We start from the raw sequence: 19,079 nt of genomic DNA, 5'->3' as shown, positions 1-19,079 counted from the left end.
TTCCGTAGAGGAGGGAAACCCTTCAGGAAAAGTGGTATTTGTAGCAGCGTCAGTATTTTTTTTACAAAAATGCAGAGCCATTTCTCTTTTCAAACCAAGCATCGTGGGGACTCTACTAAACCGCCCTTGAAGTGAATTAGGAAAAAATACTTTCGACATTCAACTTTGATGGAATAAAAAGATGGTTAAATTTGAAAAAATGATAATTCACTGATATCGATTCTGAAATGGAGAATCAGTATCATAACAATGGCTTTTGGGTTGAACTTGACGTCTAAAATGCAGCTTTAAAATGGCATTGACAGTTTGCACTTTTAAATTTGAACGTAAAAAACGATTGGAATTATTTTTGACCAATTGATTTAGCATGCCAAGCTCAATTGAAGAATGCAATTGTCCGCTGTTGCGTCTCCATATCCGATGAAACATTGTGTTCTTTGGTTGTCCGGAATTCTTTGTTGCCTTTTTGTGCTCCAATCTCTTGTCAGTTCCGAGTTTATATCTTTAACAACCTTTCCCCATAAAGATTCCAACTCGTACACCCCAAAATATTTTGATGATAATGAAACTCCAGCTAGTCTGAGCAATAATTCTGACGTATCTTTCGCTGCAGAAAAAGCCAGAAATCAAGAAGGTAAAAGAGGCTTGAAAAAGAGATTAATAAAAGAAGACTCTGGCTCGGAGAAGCACAGACTTTCAACAAAACCTTGCGGAGCTTCAAGCGATTTGACGCGCCCGCTTTTAAACAAGTCGAGACCAGAAAAATCAACCATTGACGCAGCTGGTCCTGATATTTCGGATACTCCGGATAGTCCGCATACTCCCTTAGATGCCGCCATCCTTCGTTTATTTTCAGAAGGTTTACACAAAAATCCCAATTTGCATTATGACCCACCAGGGCCGCCCTTGCTGGATGCACCCAAGTTGATGCCAAATGACATGTCCATGTTATATTTCCTAAATAACTTGTCACTCATTCAAAATTTTTTCAACCAAAATCAGGGCAGCATGCCGGCTAAAGGTCTTCCTTATAATTTGGTTCCATTCTTGGTCAAGAGGAATGATGTCCCCTTTGCATCCAACTTGTCCCAAAATCTAAACCCCCCTTTTAGCGAGCTGGACTCTTCCTCTGCTGTTCAACATCCTTGGCATAATGAAACTATATTTACCAAGCCACTTCTTGACATGATGAAAGCAATTCTAGAAGGCCAAAAAAATCTTACCTCCGTCATTTCTCAATTGGGAAATTCCTCAATAACCCAATTGGAGGACCTGCGCTATTCCAAACTTTCCCCTGCCGCTATGTCGCCTCAATTACCACCATCTCCGCAGATTTCGCCGATCATGTTAGCCCCAACATCCGTGTTGCAAGCTTTGGCCTCACAATTGACATCTTACAAGCCTTCAATCCTTAAGCCTGTGCTTTTGGAACAGCCTTCTATGCAAGATTTTGAGCTCCAGTCCGGGTCCAAACCAATGACGTTCCGGGATATATTTTCTTCACGGCAGGCTTACTCTCAACCGATTTACCAGATTCAGCCCCGATCCGCTCCTAAAATGTATCAACCAACGGCACAGAATGTCTTCCAGCAAGACCCCTATTTCAACCCCACCAATGGTCGCCCAGACGCTGGGCTATATCCTCAACTTGGCTGGGGCCCACTTATATGATACGGCACATTATCTGATATGATTCTGTAGATACTTTCCTATATTTATTCAGTGTTCGATTTAGTTCGCAACCTGCGATGATGCTCCGGGTTCCGCCACCGGTTCTGAAGCCTGCAGTTCAGATTTTTCAGCGTCTACTGGAATAAAATTTTAATTTTTGCGTACCTCCCCCCTCGTGCATATCTGAGGTCCATAGAGTCAAATTGTCGCGAAGCAATTGCATAATTAGGGTACTGTCTTTGTAGGACTCCTCTCCAAGAGTATCAAGCACCGCAATCGCATCATCAAACGCCTGTTTTGCAAGTTGACAGGCCCTGTCAGGAGAATTTTTTATCTCATAAAAAAATACGGAATAGTTTAAGGCCAACCCAAGACGGATGGGGTGCGTTGGAGCAAGGTCTTTTTCTGAAATATCGGTAGCCATCTTATATGCGTCGTGGGACTTTTCCGCGACATCTTTTTTTTCATCCTCCATCAGAAACTCAGCCAAGTAGCGGTAATAGTCGCCCTTCATTTTGTAGTAAAACACCTTTGATTCGCCAGTAGAAGCTGCTGGAATAAGATACTTTTCAAGAACCAACAAAATATCCTGACAGATATCATTAAGCTCCTTTTCGACCTTTGCTCGGTAATCTCGTATATCTTTCAGACGGGATTCAAGAACAGGGCTATTACCAGAAGATGATGCCCGGATTTCCTCTTTTTGCTCGATGGAAGAAATTATCCTCCATGAGGCTCTTCTTGAGCCAATCACATTCTTATATCCGACTGAAAGTAAATTGCGCTCCTCAATTGTAAGCTCCAATCCAAGCTCCGAAACAGACTTCATGTGGGATACCATTTCTAGATAAAAAATGATAAAATACCATCATATCTTTCAGCTTGTTCGGCTAGTTTAGCAAGATACACATGATGATCGCGCTGTGAGGACATAACAGGCAAAAACGAAGATGGGAAATAAACTTAAAAAGTACAAATCACTGTAATGCGATCAATCGCAAGGCGCGAAAATAAAATTTAAAAATGATCAGAGCGAGGTTCGAACTCGCGCCCCCGAAGAGATGGCGGCCTTAACGCCACGCCTTAGACCACTCGGCCATCTGACCTCAACAAAATGGGCTACTTATAATAATTTAATCCATATAAGAATCTAAAACAAACTGCATGGGTTTAATTTTAAATTTTTAATGGCCTTGAGACGAATCCAGAAGGTACTTGTTGTCATATTTTATTTTTCTTTCGTAGGAATTGAAGGATATGACAAATGATCCTCCCGACAAGTGCAGTGCAGGTCCAGTTGAGAGTGATCGTATGTTTTTCGTCTATTTATCGCAGTATTCCATTGGCAAGCGTCCATTATCGGCCCCTCTGATAGCCCCTTCGAGGGGGGTGTTTTTTTCCTCTCCGTGCACTTTCCGGTGGATTACCCGTTTAAGCCTCCAAAGGTGACATTTACAACAAAGATCTTCCATCCCAACATTAACAGCAATGGCAGCATTTGTCTAGATATATTACGGGAACACTGGTCCCCTGCTCTGACAATCAGCAAAGGTGAAAGGCATTAGATATTCTCATCGATAGTTTTATTATCCATTTGTTCGCTTCTCACCGACCCAAATCCAGAGGACCCCCTTGTTCCGGAAATTGCGCATATCTTTAAAACGGATCGCCAACAGTATATTGAAAAGGCCAAGGAATGGGTCAACAAATATGCAAAATAAAGTGTTACATTTTAATATATAAGGATATCTACTATAATACAGGATGGCTACACAACAAAGCAACCGATGATCATTATAAATCCGAGCCAGCGAGCTGTCCATTGGTATTGGTTGACATGTGCTCTTGAGAGGATCGTTCGTCTTCAGGCTCAAACTTGGGCTCGTCGCTGTTCGGGTGCACAGGGCATTTCACAGGGGTCTCCGATGAACAGTATTTACAAGAAAGACCATCGGCCGCATCTTGGAGCTTTTGCACGCCCTTGGCCAAGGTGGCCTTGATGCTTCTAATTTTGAGCGGATATCGAGTTGTAAACCAGGTTATATAGTTTTGAGCCTGCTCGCATGTCAATCCATTTGACGATAGGAAATATGAAAACTAAAAATTAATTGCGAAAATGGGGTACCATTGACTTTGTATGATCCGAAAAATGGATCAACTCGTTAATCCATGTGCTAAATTTACAAACGATCACGGAAGTGAATGTGAAAAGTGCATATGACGAGAACCCTATGGATGGGTAAAAACAAGGACACTTGCCTTCAAAGCCGCAGAATAATAAAAGATGCTGTATAATGAATTTGACCTGGTTCCTAATCCCAACAAGAGGAAATTGCTGTTGCGAGACTACAGATAAAAAGTCTTGCGCCTTGTGTCGGAACTCTTGAAATGAAGCAATAGAGAGATCGAGATTTGTGCAGGAAATTGGAATCTTGGCGACTGACACCTTCTCCTTCAAGGCGAAAATGTTATTTCTCAGCCGACGACAAGCAGCAAGATCTTCAATTACATTAAGAAAAGTAGTGTTGACATGTGATCTGTACTCGGGATTTTTTTGCGGAGTTTGACGCAGCTCTTTAAAGGAAAGAACCGGCAGCCCGTTAAACAGCGAATAAGGATTGTATTCGGGCAGACCAACCAAGAATGAAGATTTGTACTCGGAGGGAATTTTAAATTTGCACGAAATTATCTGTGAACGTGGTGACGACGAGAATTGGCTGTCCATCGACAAGAATTGGCTGTCCATCACTTTGGAGTCTTTGCCACTTTTGATGGTTTGTGGAGGGGTGCTTTTCAAAAAGCAAAACGAGTCAATGATATTACTCGTATTTTTTGACAACGCGATAGATGGACGAGCGGAAAAGTAATATTCAATCCACATGTAATCAGAGGACCTAAATACACTCGCATTTAAATAAGGACACTCCAAGTCATAACTAGAAGGCAGCTGGCGGCAAAGAGATGAGATCAGCTTTCTTCGAAAAGTGAAAAACCTCATCCGCTCTTCCAAATGGCAGTTGGGTGCGAACAGCGGTGTGGAAAGCTCATTCCAAATCGAATAATAGGACGAAAATATCCGTTTTTCCATTTGTGGTCTGTCTGCAAAGGCATGGGTTTCTTCAGGAAACTTGCCACAATGGTTTAGTTGAGCTGAGACGTCAGTGATGGCATTGTCAACAAGGTAAACTTTGATATCTGGGACCGATTCAAGAAGATCCCTGGCTTTCTCCAAGAGCTGATCTGCATACTGTCGGAAGATGTTATTCTAAAGATAATAAGCTACAATCACATACTTCGCCTTGGTTAAAAAGATAGCAATTGCTATATATCAGCATGATATCGTCGAAAAACTCGGCCTTCGACCAATAGGTGAGATTTTTTAGCTTTTTGGCCATCGTACCCAAGTCCATAGGATTCGTTACGACATTGTAATAATTGGGCACATCTCTTTTGTTGACTCTGGATAAAAATGGCGTCGCAGCCGGTGTAAAGCTCTTCAAAATATTAAGGGTCGTTTCAAGACGGGGGTACAGTTCATCCTGGCCAATACGATCGTAAGAGCTCTACAAGTAAAGGAGACAAGCACAAGTACCCATTTAGACTTTTGGGCCCGCGTTTCAAGAAGGATATTAACCAGGGCAGACTTGAAGTCTTTCCTTTTCAACTTGGAAACTTGTATAAAGGGATAAAGCCGAAAATCGACCTCGGTCATTGATGCCTTTGATACTTCTTCCTCCAATGTTCCTGTCAATGGAATTGCGTCGTGGAATTGCAATTTTTGCAATTCCTGCTGTTCATCCTCGAGCTTGGCCGTGATATTTTCGGGTGTGTGATCACTTTTTAGCGAATCTAATAAAAATCGGGAATTAATAGATAAATTGAGGGATGAAAATTTTGAAAGGCCGAGAACGTCGTTGACAGATTTCTTTTTCCCGGTGGCCTCTTCTTTTTTTATCTGGAAATAAAAATACAAAAATACCGGCTTCATGTTGCTAGAAAAATATTTGTAATCCAACAGCTCCTCTTCAAGAGTAAGAAACTCGGGCGCTCCTATTAATTGATCCAATTCATCCGTCGCAAAGTAGTCTACAAAATAATTTCAACGCAACGAATACTATTTAGACAAGAATTAATAAAGAAAATATGACGACACTCATCACTGTCTTTGGAGTGTGGTATCATATGAAAATAATATTGCAAGTCAATGCAGTTCAATTAAAGCACAATGAAAATTTAAAAAATTGGTTTAATCTGCCGTGTGTTTTTGCTCACTCAATGGCCTTTATTTGGGAGCAAATTGTTCGTAGCATCGATATGCGCTCCCTGATATCGGCCGCTGGAAGCGCTTCGCCGGTTAAATTTAAAATTCTCTTCACTCTGCAAAATTGATGGTGCTTAATTGCAAATGTGCCGTGATACTTTCCCCACTTTGCCGAGTTGACACTTACCAGCCCATCATTTGGGCCCTCTTTGTTTAGAACCAAGTGATAGTATTGCTTATAGGGCCAGTTTTCTAAATCCTAAAGATCAGGTGAAAAACAAGGCATCGATACAATGCTTGAAATATCGCCACCCACAGAGAAATATTGTATTTCCGGTGCATTTAGCACATTTTGGTTGAACGAATGTTCCATGAAATCCGGGCTCAAGTGGTACAGTGTATGGAAAAGATTTTTGTATACAGAAAACTCTGGGCCACTGCGGCTATCAGAAAACGAGACAAAGGATGGATGGGCTCCAGAATCAGACGAAATGCTTGCATTCATCAATGTGCTAACCCAAAAAAAAAGAGACCGCAATAAGAATTCTCTTTTGGAGACATAATCCTGGCTCAAGTTAAACCGAAAGTCTCGCTTGGATAGCAAAAAATCACACCATAAATTGGCCATCATTGAGCCTCGGTGTGGAGACGAAAGAGTTGTAATGGAAGCAATGTTGAACTTGCTGTTTGGGCCGACATTAAGAATGGAGGCCAGATAGCGAGCATCCAAACCCCCCATGGAATGTCCAATCATATGAAAGGGCGTTTTTCTTAACACATCTTTTGAATCAATAAATCGATAAAGCTCATTGGCGCGAATATGAATTGGCGCAAAAGGTGGCACTTTAGCTATGAAAATTGGAGTGTTATTTGAAAGAAGAAATTCCTAATTCAGTACACTATGGGAGAGAGCTCTTACGTGGACGCCTTCCCAATATGGGATTTGCCATTTTTTAAAAGATTTTAATCCTAGTCCCTTAAAAGGCTAAAATACCGATGACATCGAATCCAAGCAGCCCTTGCATAAGGTAAGAAAGCGATCACGGTACCATGACAAAGCACCACTGGGAGCCTTGGGAAATCGCTGTTAGGCATTTGTAAAAGATGAAAATTTTAAGTTTAATGGGCGACCAATTTCAGTTGATTAGAGATGTTCACTCGAAGAAGCTGCCATTATCTGCATTGCATGATATCTCTGCAGATTCGTTTGAGCGTGACGAAGTAAGTAGGCTCTGCTTAGGCGTTTAGGACGGGCGATCGCCGCTGCATCATGCAGCTTCGTTGAAGGATCATGAAATTGTTGCTTTTTTTCTGTCTAATGGCCATTCTCCTGCTACCAAGGATGACGAGGGATGGACCTCTCTTCACATCGCGGCCTCTCAAAAGGATATTGGCACTTCAAAACTGCTGCTGGCCACCTCAAGTGCGGATCAGCCCGCTCTTGTTGGATTTGTAAACATTCAATCGTCCTCTGGAATGACTGCCCTACATTATGCATGTTCAAAGCAATCCATTGAGGTTGCACACATTTGATCTTATCTTAGCTCGTGAGTTTGCTCTTGAACGCGTCGGCGGATCCCAAAATCAAAAATAACTTGGGCCAAAATCCTGCACATCGGGCCGCAGCGGTGGGCAATCTCGATATCATCAAAATGCTGCACTCAACGTGCCCATCGAGCATCAAAGAGACAGATAGCGAAGGAAGCTCTGTTTTGTAAAATAAGCGCTCGAATAACTTTCATAGGGAAATTGCAAATGAAAATGGACATCACGATTTGGCCGCCTATTTAGAAAACATGATAAACCACTAAATACCAAACCCAGTGTAACATTGCCATTTTTAATCATAATAACGCTAAGATCGCCAGGAATCTTCTGACGACGATGACGCGGCTGGGAAGTTCGGTTTCGCAGACCGGAATGTTCGTGGCTCTGGTCTCCAACCGGAACCGTCTTTATTGCCAGAGTCAATTATGGGATCGGTCCTGCGGCTGATTTCAACTGTATCGGTGTTCCTTTTGAAAGAATTGGAGGGACCTCTAGTACTTTCAGGGAAAAAATTGGAGGAAGTTCTAGCCACTTCGGTAAATGAATTAGTTGAATTTCTAGTAATCTCCGGAATATCTGCAGACTTTTTCTGGAAAGAATTGTTTTGCCTAAAATCAGAATCATAAATTGGATCGGATCTTCTCTCGATTTCTAGACTTGAGGTAGGATATTTTGATGAAAATGAACGCCTAAATTAAAGATGACAGCTTACTTGCTTCCTTGGAACGAAGAGGACGAAGAATGAAACGATTCTTCCAATGGTTCAGTGCGACGAGAAATTTCTGAAGACGAATTTTGATTTCTAGAAAAGTTGCCGACAAAGGATCCCTTTCCAGAAGACTCGGAAATGTCTATCCTAATTTTACGGGATCCAATTTCGAGCTTTCCATTCAGATCCAAGGCTCTCTTCAAAGACTCAATGTCCTCAAACTCTACATACCCATGGCCCTTTGGCTTATCATCGACTTTATCACGGACCAGCTTAATGGTTACAATAGATGAGGCAGGAAACGACTTTACAATATCATCTTTTTGGATATCAAACGGAAGATTTCCAATATAGGCCGTGAATGGAGGGGAAGATGGAAGCTTGCTCATGTCAACGGGAGCAAACAATTCAGAACGAAAGCTAGTGGAGGAGGTGGATCCAGAAGACGACATAAATTGGGATCCTGACGGCCCGCTTGGAAGAAGAGATGACGCTGATGGAAGAGGACTGGAATCGACCCAAGAACCGGTGTCCCCGCTACCAGAAACTAAAATATGAGACAAAACTCGTACATGAAAGCGACTGAAACTCGGAGAGGCTCAGCGTTTGAGCACCTTTTTTCTTCCTTCCACCACCGGGAACGGCCTTGTGGGACATGATTTTAAAAAAAGTTGCATTGTGCAAACAAGTTACTTTTTACAAATAAACTTTATTTGTCCCCATAATGACACCGTTGAGTAAATTGCTCTCCACCAGATATACTGGATTTGTCATTGGAGCCTCTTTATTTTCAACTATTCTTTATGCCTCCAACGATACCAATAATATTAGGGTCTTTTGCGACGAAATGAGAGACATATCCAAACGGCTGATCACGGTGACGCCAGAGGCAACGCTTTTTCTCTTTGGAGACAACTATTATGGAGTTGCTGATCCTCTTTCAGATTCGCTGTCAATCAAATTTCCGCAGCAAATCAACATTTCCGGCTCACGATCCCTAAGTAGCCTGAACTATACACTTGCTTCTCTCTATGAATCGCGGCTATCTCTTTCTGAATTGAAAAATTTGTTCGGGTCAAGGATCAAAGGAGTTGCAATGGCCAAAAAGCATGCAGCTTGTATCGATCCATCTGGAGATCTTATTCAATGGGGGCACGGATTTAATGGCCTCATAAATTTCATAGAAAATGCACCACAGCTAGAAGACTCTTCCATCCTCTCCACATCGCCTGTTTCGCCTGCAAAAAGAGACATCATCATCAGTGGGTTTGAAGGCCCTGAATATATCAACAGAAGCCCAGAACCTACTATTGTTGGCCATAACTTGGTCCTTGTTGCCACGACAAAAGAACACATCATAGCTGTCAATGATGAGGTATTTTCTCTATCTAAGTGTAGCAAAAATTGTTTATCTCGGATGGAGTAAGAGAAAAACCATGGCTAAAAAAAAGCCCATCCATCAGCTGTGACTCTATTGAGAGCTCCTCCGCTCCCTCTGGAGCTTTTGGCTGGATAAAGAACTGGCTATTCACTGCATCTTCCAAACCCTTCGTTGCCGACACGGTTCAAATCGTAGATTTGCCGTTTTTGTCTAAAACGGAAAAGTAAAGATGTTTCGGTTATCATAGGATCGTGCAACTAGTTTCTGGCGATCATCATGTGGTTTTACTATCCAACCATGGAAATGTATTCACAATGGCTATCGACACCCATTCCAACATGTTTGGACAACTAGGATACGATTCTTTAAAGAGCAAAGACAGCGATCTTGATGCTCTTGTCCTCTTCAAGGTGCCATCGCCAGCACAGCAGCTAACCACAGGCGAAATGATTCAAAATGCCATCGAAGCGTCGGATTCCCTATTGAGACCGAACCCAAAGAAGCTAAAAGGCCAAGAACCGCAACGCATCAAATGGAGAGACTCTATTGCGGAACTTGATGGTTCCACAGCGGAAAGACTGCATAGACCTCTCTTCTGTAAAGTCGACCTTGGAAACAAGATAGCCGAAATAGCTGCAGGAACCCATCATACCCTTCTGCGAACAGCTTCTGGACAAGTCTGGGGATTCGGTGCAAATGGATATGGGCAACTTGGGAAGCTTCTTGGAGTGGTCAACATGACTCCTATTGTCGTTAATGCGCCATTTTCAACGCCAATCACGGGAATATGGGCAGGCGGTGACACATCTGCATTCTTAACCGAATCATCACCGGGAAACCTGGCAGAATGTTACACAACCGGTGCAGGCATGTGGGGTCAACTTGGCAATAATTCTTTCCGACAATGTCAGTTCGAAATGGTCCCGGTAACCGATATTTCTCGCCTTTCTTATTATAACGAAAGTACTGGAAGGATTTCTCCAATTGCTCTCAATTCTCTTTCTATTGGAAGAACTCATCTTGCGGCTACTATGCAAACCAGAGTAGATAATGACGGAGTACTTCCTCGATTTGGATTTAATGTTTTCACGTGGGGATCCAACCATGCCTTTCAGCTTGGAAATGGAAAAAGAGCCATGGCCTCCAAACCCATTCAACCAGATGCTCTTCCCGTCATTCAAGACGAATTCACCAAAGATGGGATACAGGAACATGAGCGGGCCACTCCCTCCGACCAAAAGGTAGGTCTTCAAATATTTCCTGGAATTCTCAAAAAAGGCAGTGAAGAATATGTAGTTCCACCTCAACGCATCATCTGCGGCGTCGATACCACGGCAATTTTCTAGATGCACTCTAGCTGTATTTGCAAACTTTCAACTAGAACATTAAATGACAACTTTTGCTAATAAAATTGCAAAATAACAATTTTGGGAGTAGTTTTCATTTTGAGGTTTGACGCTTTAGACACGATATGATGGGCGGTCTAGCTGCACCAACCTGCCATAACAGTGAACGCCAATGGACAATTTCGGACTTTGAAATTGGAAAGCCTCTTGGCAAGGGGAAATTTGGACACGTGTATTTGGCCAAAGAAAAATCATCTGGCTACATTGTTGCTCTGAAAATGCTCTTTAAGAATGAGCTGATCTCTGCCAACGTGGAGAAGCAACTTAGGAGGGAAATAGAAATACAATCTCATCTCAGGTATCTTGCCGATTTTATTTTTGCAGGCATCCCAATATTCTCCGGCTATATGGATACTTCTATGATGAAAAGCGGATCTACCTCATCTTGGAATATGCAGCCCAAGGCGAACTTTACAAAATCTTATGTTCCAAAGGAAAATTTACCGAGCCAGAAGCAGCAAAGGTATGGGGGTTATTTAATATCGAACTAGTATATTTGGCAGCTGGCAAGTGCATTGAAATACCTCCATTCGAAACATGTCATCCATAGAGACATAAAGCCGGAAAACTTGCTTCTCGGTCTCCAGGGCGAGGTCAAGATTGCCGACTTTGGATGGTCTGTCCACGCCCCAAACTCAAGGTTCCAAGTGGTTTTTCATTTCTTTAGACGAACCACTCTTTGTGGGACACTTGATTATCTCCCCCCAGAAATGGTCTCAGGCAGGGAACATTCGACCTCCGTGGATCTTTGGGCTCTAGGTGTATTGCTTTTTGAGTTTCTCGTGGGAAAGCCGCCATTTGAAACGGAAGGCCCCAACAGAGCAACTTATGCCCGGATAGCCAAAGTGCAGTACGAAATGCCGTCCTCAGTTTCAAAAGATGCACAAGACCTTATTAGAAGCCTACTTCAGGCTAATCCAGAAGATAGGCTCCCATTGGATGGTGTTCTTACACATCCGTGGATCAAAAGTAGTAATTAAATTTAGGGATACTTGGATTTACTTTAGAAACCAATTTTTCCTGTTGAGGGCATTGTATTCCTTCGTCAGCAGATCTATTTGTGCAAATGATGCAATTATTACCTTTTAACTTGAGCGATTTTAAAAACTCATCATAATAATGACTTGATAAGGCAACCATCTGCGCTGAATGAAGAGTAAGGCCCATCGGCACTGTGTTTGTGACTGTTTATTAAAATTAAAATTAACATTTAGCCTGAAGTTTGTTTCCTTCTCTGACTCTTAGAATTCCCAAGCGACGATTTGCGTCTAGTGCCTTTCCTGCTTAATGGGCTTTTTTCATCTTCATCATTTGGGCTTGTTTCAAGCTGCGTATTCTCTGTGCTTTCTTCAAATCTACAAGGGCTTTCTTTGGCACTATTTTCTAGATGATTTTCATCGTAGGGCTCAATTTTTTCCATTCTTTCCATATTTTCTACTTTTTCCATTTTTTCCACCTTTTCTTCGTTTCCAAGGGCCTCGTTTTCAACATTACAAATGGGACATTTATAGACTATAGTTGAAGCTCTATGATATGGAACCATTCCATTATGTGACTTGCACGTTCTGCATATAAGGGCATATACTGGCAGGCAAGTCGGAAAGCAGCCCGAGTGTGAAGTTGAGGGGCGACCTGCTTCAGAAATGAACTCCCCGCCATATTCATATACGTCACCTAATAGTAGATCTATAATCCGATCTATCCAGCATCTAAATAAAGAATTAGCTTGGATACTACCTTCTGTACGATATCGATAACGATGGGATATTCAACAACGAGGAAGGCTCTTCTTGTGTTGTCAAGATCTGTTGTTGGACGGACAAAGCTTTTTGTCCCGCTTTTGTAGGTGTGACATCGGCTTCAATATTCTCTCTATTGATTGATATGTTGCTTGCTTTAAAGGTAGCGTCAACAAGCGGCAACTCGCGCTGGTATTTGCCCATCATACCCAAAACGGTAACCGCATTTGAGGTTTCAAGAATATCTGAAAGTATTGAGGCTTGTTTTTTTTTCAAGCCCTCCATTTTCTTTTGCAAATTCGAGATCTTTCTCTCGATCCACTTGGTTATAAGTAGGTGAAAGAAATAAAAGCTACAATGTTAGACATAAACGCCAAATTACACAAATGGAAAAATAGCAAAAAATAGAAACCACTCGAAGAATAAAAAGGAAAGCGGCAATTCTCGACGGCGGGAAGTTGAGTTACCGTGATTCACAAGAAAATCCACTGGGATGAGAAGCAAAATAGAGAATAAAGATCTCTGGGGTCTTTTGACGGAGGAAGATAAGTAGAATATGGGATCGCTTTCCATTGTTTTTAGGGCATAGGCAACATCCAACCACAAACAAAGAAGGCAAATTGAAACTGCAAAAATTGTTGAGAGAAAGAAGATCCGTTGCATTTTCTTGCTCAGTTTCTCGGAATATTCAATTTCTTCCCTAACATCAAGAACCTGTTGATCCAAAATTTCGAGATTTTTCTTGGACTCGACTGTGAGCGAAGTGATAGACCTTACTTCCCTAAAAAAAGGCCAAAACTTTAATGAAATTATTGAGAAAATAACACTCCATAATGACATAGCAAAGACCGATGGGGCAGAGACAAATAAATTTTATAAATTTCCAAAAGTTTAATGCTCATTGAAGTGCCCCCTTTTTGTGCGTCACATGTTCTCGCTCCTGCCTTGAACAAGCTGAAAGTGGAGCCATGGTACGTCCTTCCTGCTACGCGAGCCACATTAAATTTGCAGGCATGCTTAGAGGGCGGTCAGGCCTTTAACTGGGTTAAGGTTGCAGATGAGCACTGGGGATCTGTCATAGACCGTTCTATTATTTTGCTTTCCTATAGCTCCTGTGATAGGGTGATTTTTCATCAAACGGGCTCGATTTCTCCTGAAAATGCATACCACTATCTTTTTGATTATTTCCGCCTAAATGTAGCCGTGCTTTTGACAATTATTTTTAGGTTTCCCTAGATGAGCTTATCATCAAATGGCGATCAAGCGACAAGTATTTCGACTCCATTTGCGATACTTTCGAAGGGATTAGAATATTACGACAAGATCCACTGCTAACCCTGCTCTCTTTTATTTGCTCATCCAACAATAATATCTCGCGTATTACCAAAATGGTCCAGTCCTTGCATGTAAATTTTGGAACTCCTCTTGATAGCAAGGAAGCGCTTTCTTTTCCCTTGCTTTCGTATGCTTTTCCGACAATTGATCAACTATCTGCCGGCATGGCCACTTTAGAAACTAAATTGAGAAACTTGGGCTTTGGCTACCGGGCAAGGTTCATTTCCGAAACAGTCAAATTGCTTTCCGAACTTGGTGTTTCCGCTCTTTATCAGCAAAGAGAATCTTGCTCATATGAAAACGTTGTTGCTTTTCTTCTTCAGTTTCCGGGAGTAGGAAGAAAGGTTGCCGATTGTGTGGCTCTTTTTTCTCTAGATCGATTAGATGCCTTTCCAATTGATGTTCACATGTACAAATTAGCTTTAAAGATCTACTTCTGTTCACCGGGTACCTTGAAGAAATCTACTCTAGCAGAATCTGAGTATAAAAAGATACGCGAACACTTTTGTAACCTATTTAAAATTTATCCTGGATGGGCCCAATCTGTCCTTTTTACGTCGCAGTTGAAACGATTTTCACCAGAAAATACCAATTTATTAAATAAATAAATAAATGAAAACCCCCAACCGCCTCAGCGTGGCAAAAAGAGACCAACTTACCAACAATTTTAGACAAATAAATGGGTTCAGTCGCATTTTTCCAATAATTTTCAAAGCAATTTTTCATCTGTTTTCTCTATGCTTTTTTCAACACCCATAGACAGTAGGAGATTGCAACATAAAAACGAAAAAGTTTAACGCAAATAAAATTTTCCGAGTGATAGATGGAGAGTGACGTAAATTAGTTAATGATGGCCGCTTATAAATCATCCATGTATTATTAGAGATATTATAGGACACGAGTCCCAAACAGAGGAACACCAAATACAACTCTGGAGGTTACTTTGAGGGAAAAAGATGTGCCCCTTTTGATTAGGTCCGATTTTTTAATCATTTTGGCGCAGCCTCATCTTCTTGCAAGTGGTGACATCATCGGATGGAAAATCTGAATTAAACCGACCAGTTTTAGAATTAAAGGGCCTTTTTACAGATATTTTGAGGATGAATAGCTTTCCACCGAAATACTGGCATTTATAACAAGATCTGCCAAATGGCATCTGATTTTAGCCCTAAACTTTGATTTTATAGCCCTCAATAGCTTCAATGAGGATATCCTTTTAAATTTTCTTGCAAAGTATATCCATTGCTGCAGCATCAGGTCATTAGCTGACATAAGCCCCAAAATCAAATATCTAACAACCTTCATAGAGGTATCTAAAAGATTTACCAAACCAATGATACTGCCAGAGTATGCTAGATAGTGAAGCATCTCTTCCAAGTCAAATTCGTCCAGATTATAGATGTTTACAAGTGCAGGAAAAAAGAAGAAATGGGAGGCATCTCCGAGATTTTCGGAAACATCGTTCATTGTGGCAAATACCTTTTATTTGCCGAAAATATCAACAAAAACCGAATACTTCGTGTATGAATCATTTAAATTAAGCGCATCAACAACAGTTTTTGCAAACTCGTTTATAAATCTAGCTCTTAGATTAGGAAGTTTGGCATCAGATATTCCAAAAGATGCATAACGCTGTGAAATGGGTACATTTGGATCTTCAAGGTTTTCATAAATCTCTTCCTGCTCTTGAACAAATTGCTGTTCTTGGATGGATTGGACAACAGTCTCGCTATCCAATGCAGGATTATTGATAACTGATGGGATCAAAGATATTTCAAAATTTCGGAAAAATGTCTGCACTATTTGGCTAGTTTGAAAAAATTTTAAAATGTCACGCTTTGGGATTCTTTAAGAAAAAAGATCCATTTAAGCTGATCAATCGATTTTTGATTGTTCAGGTTGATAATACTGTCCCAATTGGGAATCGAATTAGCTGCAGAATAAGCGGGACAATAAAAGCTCTTAAAAACCCCGGAAAGGAATGCTTGCCAGGGTAAAAGAGCTCTCTCTTTATGATCTCTCTTGAGCTGACTCAGATGAGCAAAAGTAAAAACTCTTTGCAAGGAAGCCTTGTTATCGGCCGATATAAAATATGGAAAAATTCTTCTTTCGAAGATAACTCTTTTTTATCATCGTTGCTCGGTTTTGAAAAAGCAGTTCCTTCCTAGCGTTCAACAGGCATTGAATGCTGTTGATCAAAGACACGAATACATCGCCGCGGTGATGAGCCATTGTAAGATCACAGTATAAATTGCGCAGATACGGTTCGCTGTATCCATAGGCCGATCTTTCTGTTTTGAATTCGAAAACTCTTTTCCCGAAAAAGTTAAAAAGCCATCGCTGCAGTTGGATAATGTTCTGATTGAGGATAGAATTGGGAAAAATGAAGATAGGCAGTTTTCTCAAAATCGACGTTGCCAAGATTTCGGCAACCGGACCAAAACGCGCGGGTTTTCCCCCAGCCATTCCCTGTTGCACGACATAAAATCTTCCATGCGTCATTTTGTCTACAATTTTAGACATAATTGTCTTCTGTTCTTCATACAAGAGAGATCCTGTGAAAAACTCGATGAGAATAAAAACTTTGTCCTGCACAGTGACGACTAATGGTTCTTTAGGCAAATATCCCTCTTTTTGAGTAAAAGCTTCCCTTTTCCAGACCCAGACTTCGCAAAAAGTATTTTTTGCAAAAGGGGAGACTTACAATAAAAAAATTTTATGAAATGAGACCACAAAATATCAAGTAGCTCGTGAATGTTTTGATCACCAAGTGTGAAAAAGGTCCAAAGTTCCTCAATCGACCCAAAAAGCAATATTTGGCCAAGAAGCATTGGGTATTTCAACGCTCTTATGGGAAACCTAGAGAGAAGTTCATCAGTAAATACCATTGATTTCAATGTCTCTTTAAGAGAATCAGAATCACTAAAGAACGTAAACTTCACATCTGCCTTGAAAAAATCAGATGAAAGAGCTTTCCTTTTCGTGGATATGCTTAGGAGATTCTCATATTCATGGGGAGGCGATCGGAGCGTTTCATCAATCCTCTTTAATTCATCATAAGGAGAAAATAATTGAAATCCCATCAATGATTGATAAATGTCGAACATGTCATAGGGGACTCTTTTTTCTTTCAAGTCAGAAAAGAAGGTTGAGAGTTTTTTAAGATCACTTGACGTATTGAAAACTACGAAAAGGACATGAAATAAAGAAACAAATTTGTATTTTTCTCTATTTTTCTCCATTTCAAGATAAAATCGTATAAAATTGAGATATGGAGAATCTATTTTATCGAAAAAATCAGGTAAACCTTTGGATGATCCAGCTAGGTGATATAGAAAAGAGAGACAACTTGGAAAGAAAAAATTCTGAAATTCACACCAATGGGTCAGTTTTAATTCCAAAGGTGCATAATAAGAATGTTCAGAGTCAGCATCTTTTATAGCCTCCTTGAGTGTGGGGATATCTGGTTGTATTTTTGAAGAACCTCGAAAACTACAATCGAGTTCCAAGTTGTTAGAATATGTCCAAAGATATTTATTTTAATTGATGTTAGGAAAAAAGAAGCCTTTTATACTTGAATGAGATAACAGGAATGAAATTTGCAATTTCGTTAATAATTTTGACCTTATCCTCGTCATTCAAGGAGAGCTTGAAAAGAATTTCATTTTCATTAAGTAGATTGTTTGTCCAGGTTTGTATCACATGGTAGTAGAGATCACGGTATTTAATTTCAAGGATATTTCGCAAAATAACCAATTCAAGCTCACTGAGTCGAAAAGAAACACTCGTGTATAAGGAAACGTATTCCATAGCCTTGTCATAGTACCTTAAAAGCACAAGCAGGTAGAAGATGGCAAGTTCGATCTCTCGATCATGGCCTTCAATGTTAAAATGGTCATCTTTACACGTGGCCTTGAGAAAAGTAAAGTTGTATGAATTTCCAGGTGGTGAAAAAGGTACCGGAATAATAATGTGGCAAGTCTGTCCAACGGAAACAACCAAAAATAGCAAGTTTGAGGAGGCGAAAAAAATTCTTTTATGTCATCAGGAGAGTGGATCTTGAATTTATGATTTTTGATTTAAAAAATGCCCTTCACTTCCTTCGTTCATAGTGTAAAAGTTCTTTGCTGGGCCATTGTAGCTATCGAAGAAATAAAAGGATTGAGCTTTATTTTCTAGTGCGAAAATGTGCGAGTCCAATGTAAAGTTAAAAAGCATCCCGCGCGTTGAAAAGCACCCCGCGCGTTGAAAAGGCATAAAGTAGCGATTTCGATGCCTGAGAGAAAGAGCACAACAAATTTATGTGAAAACGAAGACAATTTGAAGAGGATAACTCCCCTATTGATTTGGCTGCACTTTAAACACCGGTGTACAGCTTTTTATAATTTAATTAAAATTTACGTAGCATGCAAAATCGACTGATGGATTTTTATTTTAAGCTCCGAATGATTTTCTGCAAACGTATTTTGTTTGTGCTATTTCTATATAAGATTTCTGCAGCTACATCTCAAGTAGATTTGGTTTCTAAACTTTCGCTAGAAGAAACAGATCAACCTCAGGAAGTGACGGTAGGGTATGTAATAAAACAAACGCTTACTGAAGTAAGCAACATCAAATGCAGCATGATACATTTGGCATCCCTGGTTAGTCGTGAAGGCCCTATGGGTCAAGAACTTTTAGACACAGTAGAATTTACCAAAATGGCGAAAACTGATGAAGAAGAGCTAAGGCGTGTAGCAACAGAATATTTTCTGATTAAAGAGTTTTCGGAAACATTCAAACCATCTTTTATTGAAAGAGAATTTTCCATTCAAAAAAAACTTCAACATGAAAACATTGTTTCTGCTTACCATGTGCATGAGAATAGGATATTTATGGAATATGTAAAAGGATGCGATTTAGTTGATATCCCTGAAGATTGGAAGGAAAATCTAAAAATATTCGCTTATATTTTCAAAAAAGTTGCAGAAGCGATTAAATTTATGCATGAAAATGGTGTTGTTCATGGGGACTTGAAGCCTGATAATAT

At 40.5% G+C, this 19,079-nt stretch overlaps 12 protein-coding genes across 12 annotated transcripts; 7 read left to right on the top strand and 5 right to left on the bottom strand.

Moving 5' to 3' along the window:
- Positions 1-387: 387 nt before the first annotated feature.
- Positions 388-1,671, top strand: DI09_92p120 (uncharacterized protein; the record flags this gene model as incomplete). Its single annotated transcript, XM_013381021.1, has 1 exon — positions 388-1,671. The coding sequence occupies one exon, from the start codon at positions 388-390 to the stop codon at positions 1,669-1,671; it is 1,284 nt and encodes a 427-aa protein (XP_013236475.1).
- Positions 1,672-1,731: 60 nt separating this feature from the next.
- DI09_92p110 (uncharacterized protein) lies at positions 1,732-2,604 on the bottom strand (the record flags this gene model as incomplete). Its single annotated transcript, XM_013381020.1, is given in 4 exon segments — positions 1,732-1,805; positions 1,837-2,005; positions 2,021-2,514; positions 2,538-2,604. 4 exon segments carry the CDS (start codon positions 2,602-2,604, stop codon positions 1,732-1,734), a joined length of 804 nt encoding a protein of 267 aa, XP_013236474.1.
- A 2,327-nt stretch (positions 2,605-4,931) lies between these two features.
- Positions 4,932-5,853, bottom strand: DI09_92p100 (bromodomain-containing protein; the record flags this gene model as incomplete). The annotated part of the gene is made up of 4 exons (XM_013381019.1): positions 4,932-5,234; positions 5,306-5,626; positions 5,651-5,757; positions 5,832-5,853. 4 exons carry the CDS (start codon positions 5,851-5,853, stop codon positions 4,932-4,934), a joined length of 753 nt encoding a protein of 250 aa, XP_013236473.1.
- A 1,183-nt stretch (positions 5,854-7,036) lies between these two features.
- Positions 7,037-7,743, top strand: DI09_92p90 (uncharacterized protein; the record flags this gene model as incomplete). The annotated part of the gene is made up of 4 exons (XM_013381018.1): positions 7,037-7,153; positions 7,181-7,450; positions 7,477-7,646; positions 7,677-7,743. The coding sequence occupies 4 exons, from the start codon at positions 7,037-7,039 to the stop codon at positions 7,741-7,743; spliced, it is 624 nt and encodes a 207-aa protein (XP_013236472.1).
- A 445-nt stretch (positions 7,744-8,188) lies between these two features.
- DI09_92p80 (uncharacterized protein) lies at positions 8,189-8,641 on the bottom strand (the record flags this gene model as incomplete). Its single annotated transcript, XM_013381017.1, is given in 2 exon segments — positions 8,189-8,331; positions 8,347-8,641. The coding sequence occupies 2 exon segments, from the start codon at positions 8,639-8,641 to the stop codon at positions 8,189-8,191; spliced, it is 438 nt and encodes a 145-aa protein (XP_013236471.1).
- A 644-nt stretch (positions 8,642-9,285) lies between these two features.
- Positions 9,286-10,866, top strand: DI09_92p70 (uncharacterized protein; the record flags this gene model as incomplete). Its single annotated transcript, XM_013381016.1, has 4 exons — positions 9,286-9,564; positions 9,588-9,793; positions 9,818-10,811; positions 10,849-10,866. 4 exons carry the CDS (start codon positions 9,286-9,288, stop codon positions 10,864-10,866), a joined length of 1,497 nt encoding a protein of 498 aa, XP_013236470.1.
- Positions 10,867-11,041: 175 nt separating this feature from the next.
- Positions 11,042-11,956, top strand: DI09_92p60 (uncharacterized protein; the record flags this gene model as incomplete). Its single annotated transcript, XM_013381015.1, has 2 exons — positions 11,042-11,439; positions 11,527-11,956. The coding sequence occupies 2 exons, from the start codon at positions 11,042-11,044 to the stop codon at positions 11,954-11,956; spliced, it is 828 nt and encodes a 275-aa protein (XP_013236469.1).
- Positions 11,957-12,186: 230 nt separating this feature from the next.
- Positions 12,187-13,000, bottom strand: DI09_92p50 (uncharacterized protein; the record flags this gene model as incomplete). Its single annotated transcript, XM_013381014.1, has 2 exons — positions 12,187-12,685; positions 12,735-13,000. 2 exons carry the CDS (start codon positions 12,998-13,000, stop codon positions 12,187-12,189), a joined length of 765 nt encoding a protein of 254 aa, XP_013236468.1.
- Positions 13,001-13,609: 609 nt separating this feature from the next.
- On the top strand, positions 13,610-14,658 carry DI09_92p40 (uncharacterized protein; the record flags this gene model as incomplete). The annotated part of the gene is made up of 2 exons (XM_013381013.1): positions 13,610-13,912; positions 13,942-14,658. 2 exons carry the CDS (start codon positions 13,610-13,612, stop codon positions 14,656-14,658), a joined length of 1,020 nt encoding a protein of 339 aa, XP_013236467.1.
- Positions 14,659-14,897: 239 nt separating this feature from the next.
- Positions 14,898-15,098, top strand: DI09_92p30 (uncharacterized protein; the record flags this gene model as incomplete). Its single annotated transcript, XM_013381012.1, has 2 exons — positions 14,898-14,923; positions 14,945-15,098. The coding sequence occupies 2 exons, from the start codon at positions 14,898-14,900 to the stop codon at positions 15,096-15,098; spliced, it is 180 nt and encodes a 59-aa protein (XP_013236466.1).
- A 434-nt stretch (positions 15,099-15,532) lies between these two features.
- Positions 15,533-17,157, bottom strand: DI09_92p20 (uncharacterized protein; the record flags this gene model as incomplete). The annotated part of the gene is made up of 3 exons (XM_013381011.1): positions 15,533-15,857; positions 16,314-16,716; positions 16,755-17,157. The coding sequence occupies 3 exons, from the start codon at positions 17,155-17,157 to the stop codon at positions 15,533-15,535; spliced, it is 1,131 nt and encodes a 376-aa protein (XP_013236465.1).
- A 1,338-nt stretch (positions 17,158-18,495) lies between these two features.
- Positions 18,496-19,079, top strand: DI09_92p10 (uncharacterized protein; the record flags this gene model as incomplete). The annotated part of the gene is made up of 2 exons (XM_013381010.1): positions 18,496-18,623; positions 18,672-19,079. Coding segments are annotated over 2 exons (536 nt in total), but the record flags the coding sequence as incomplete, so codon positions are not given.

Source organism: Mitosporidium daphniae (assembly GCF_000760515.2).
Source record: "Mitosporidium daphniae strain UGP3 chromosome Unknown contig-92, whole genome shotgun sequence".
Classification (NCBI taxonomy): Eukaryota; Fungi; Microsporidia; genus Mitosporidium; species Mitosporidium daphniae.
This window is presented reverse-complemented; position numbering and strand designations above follow the sequence as displayed.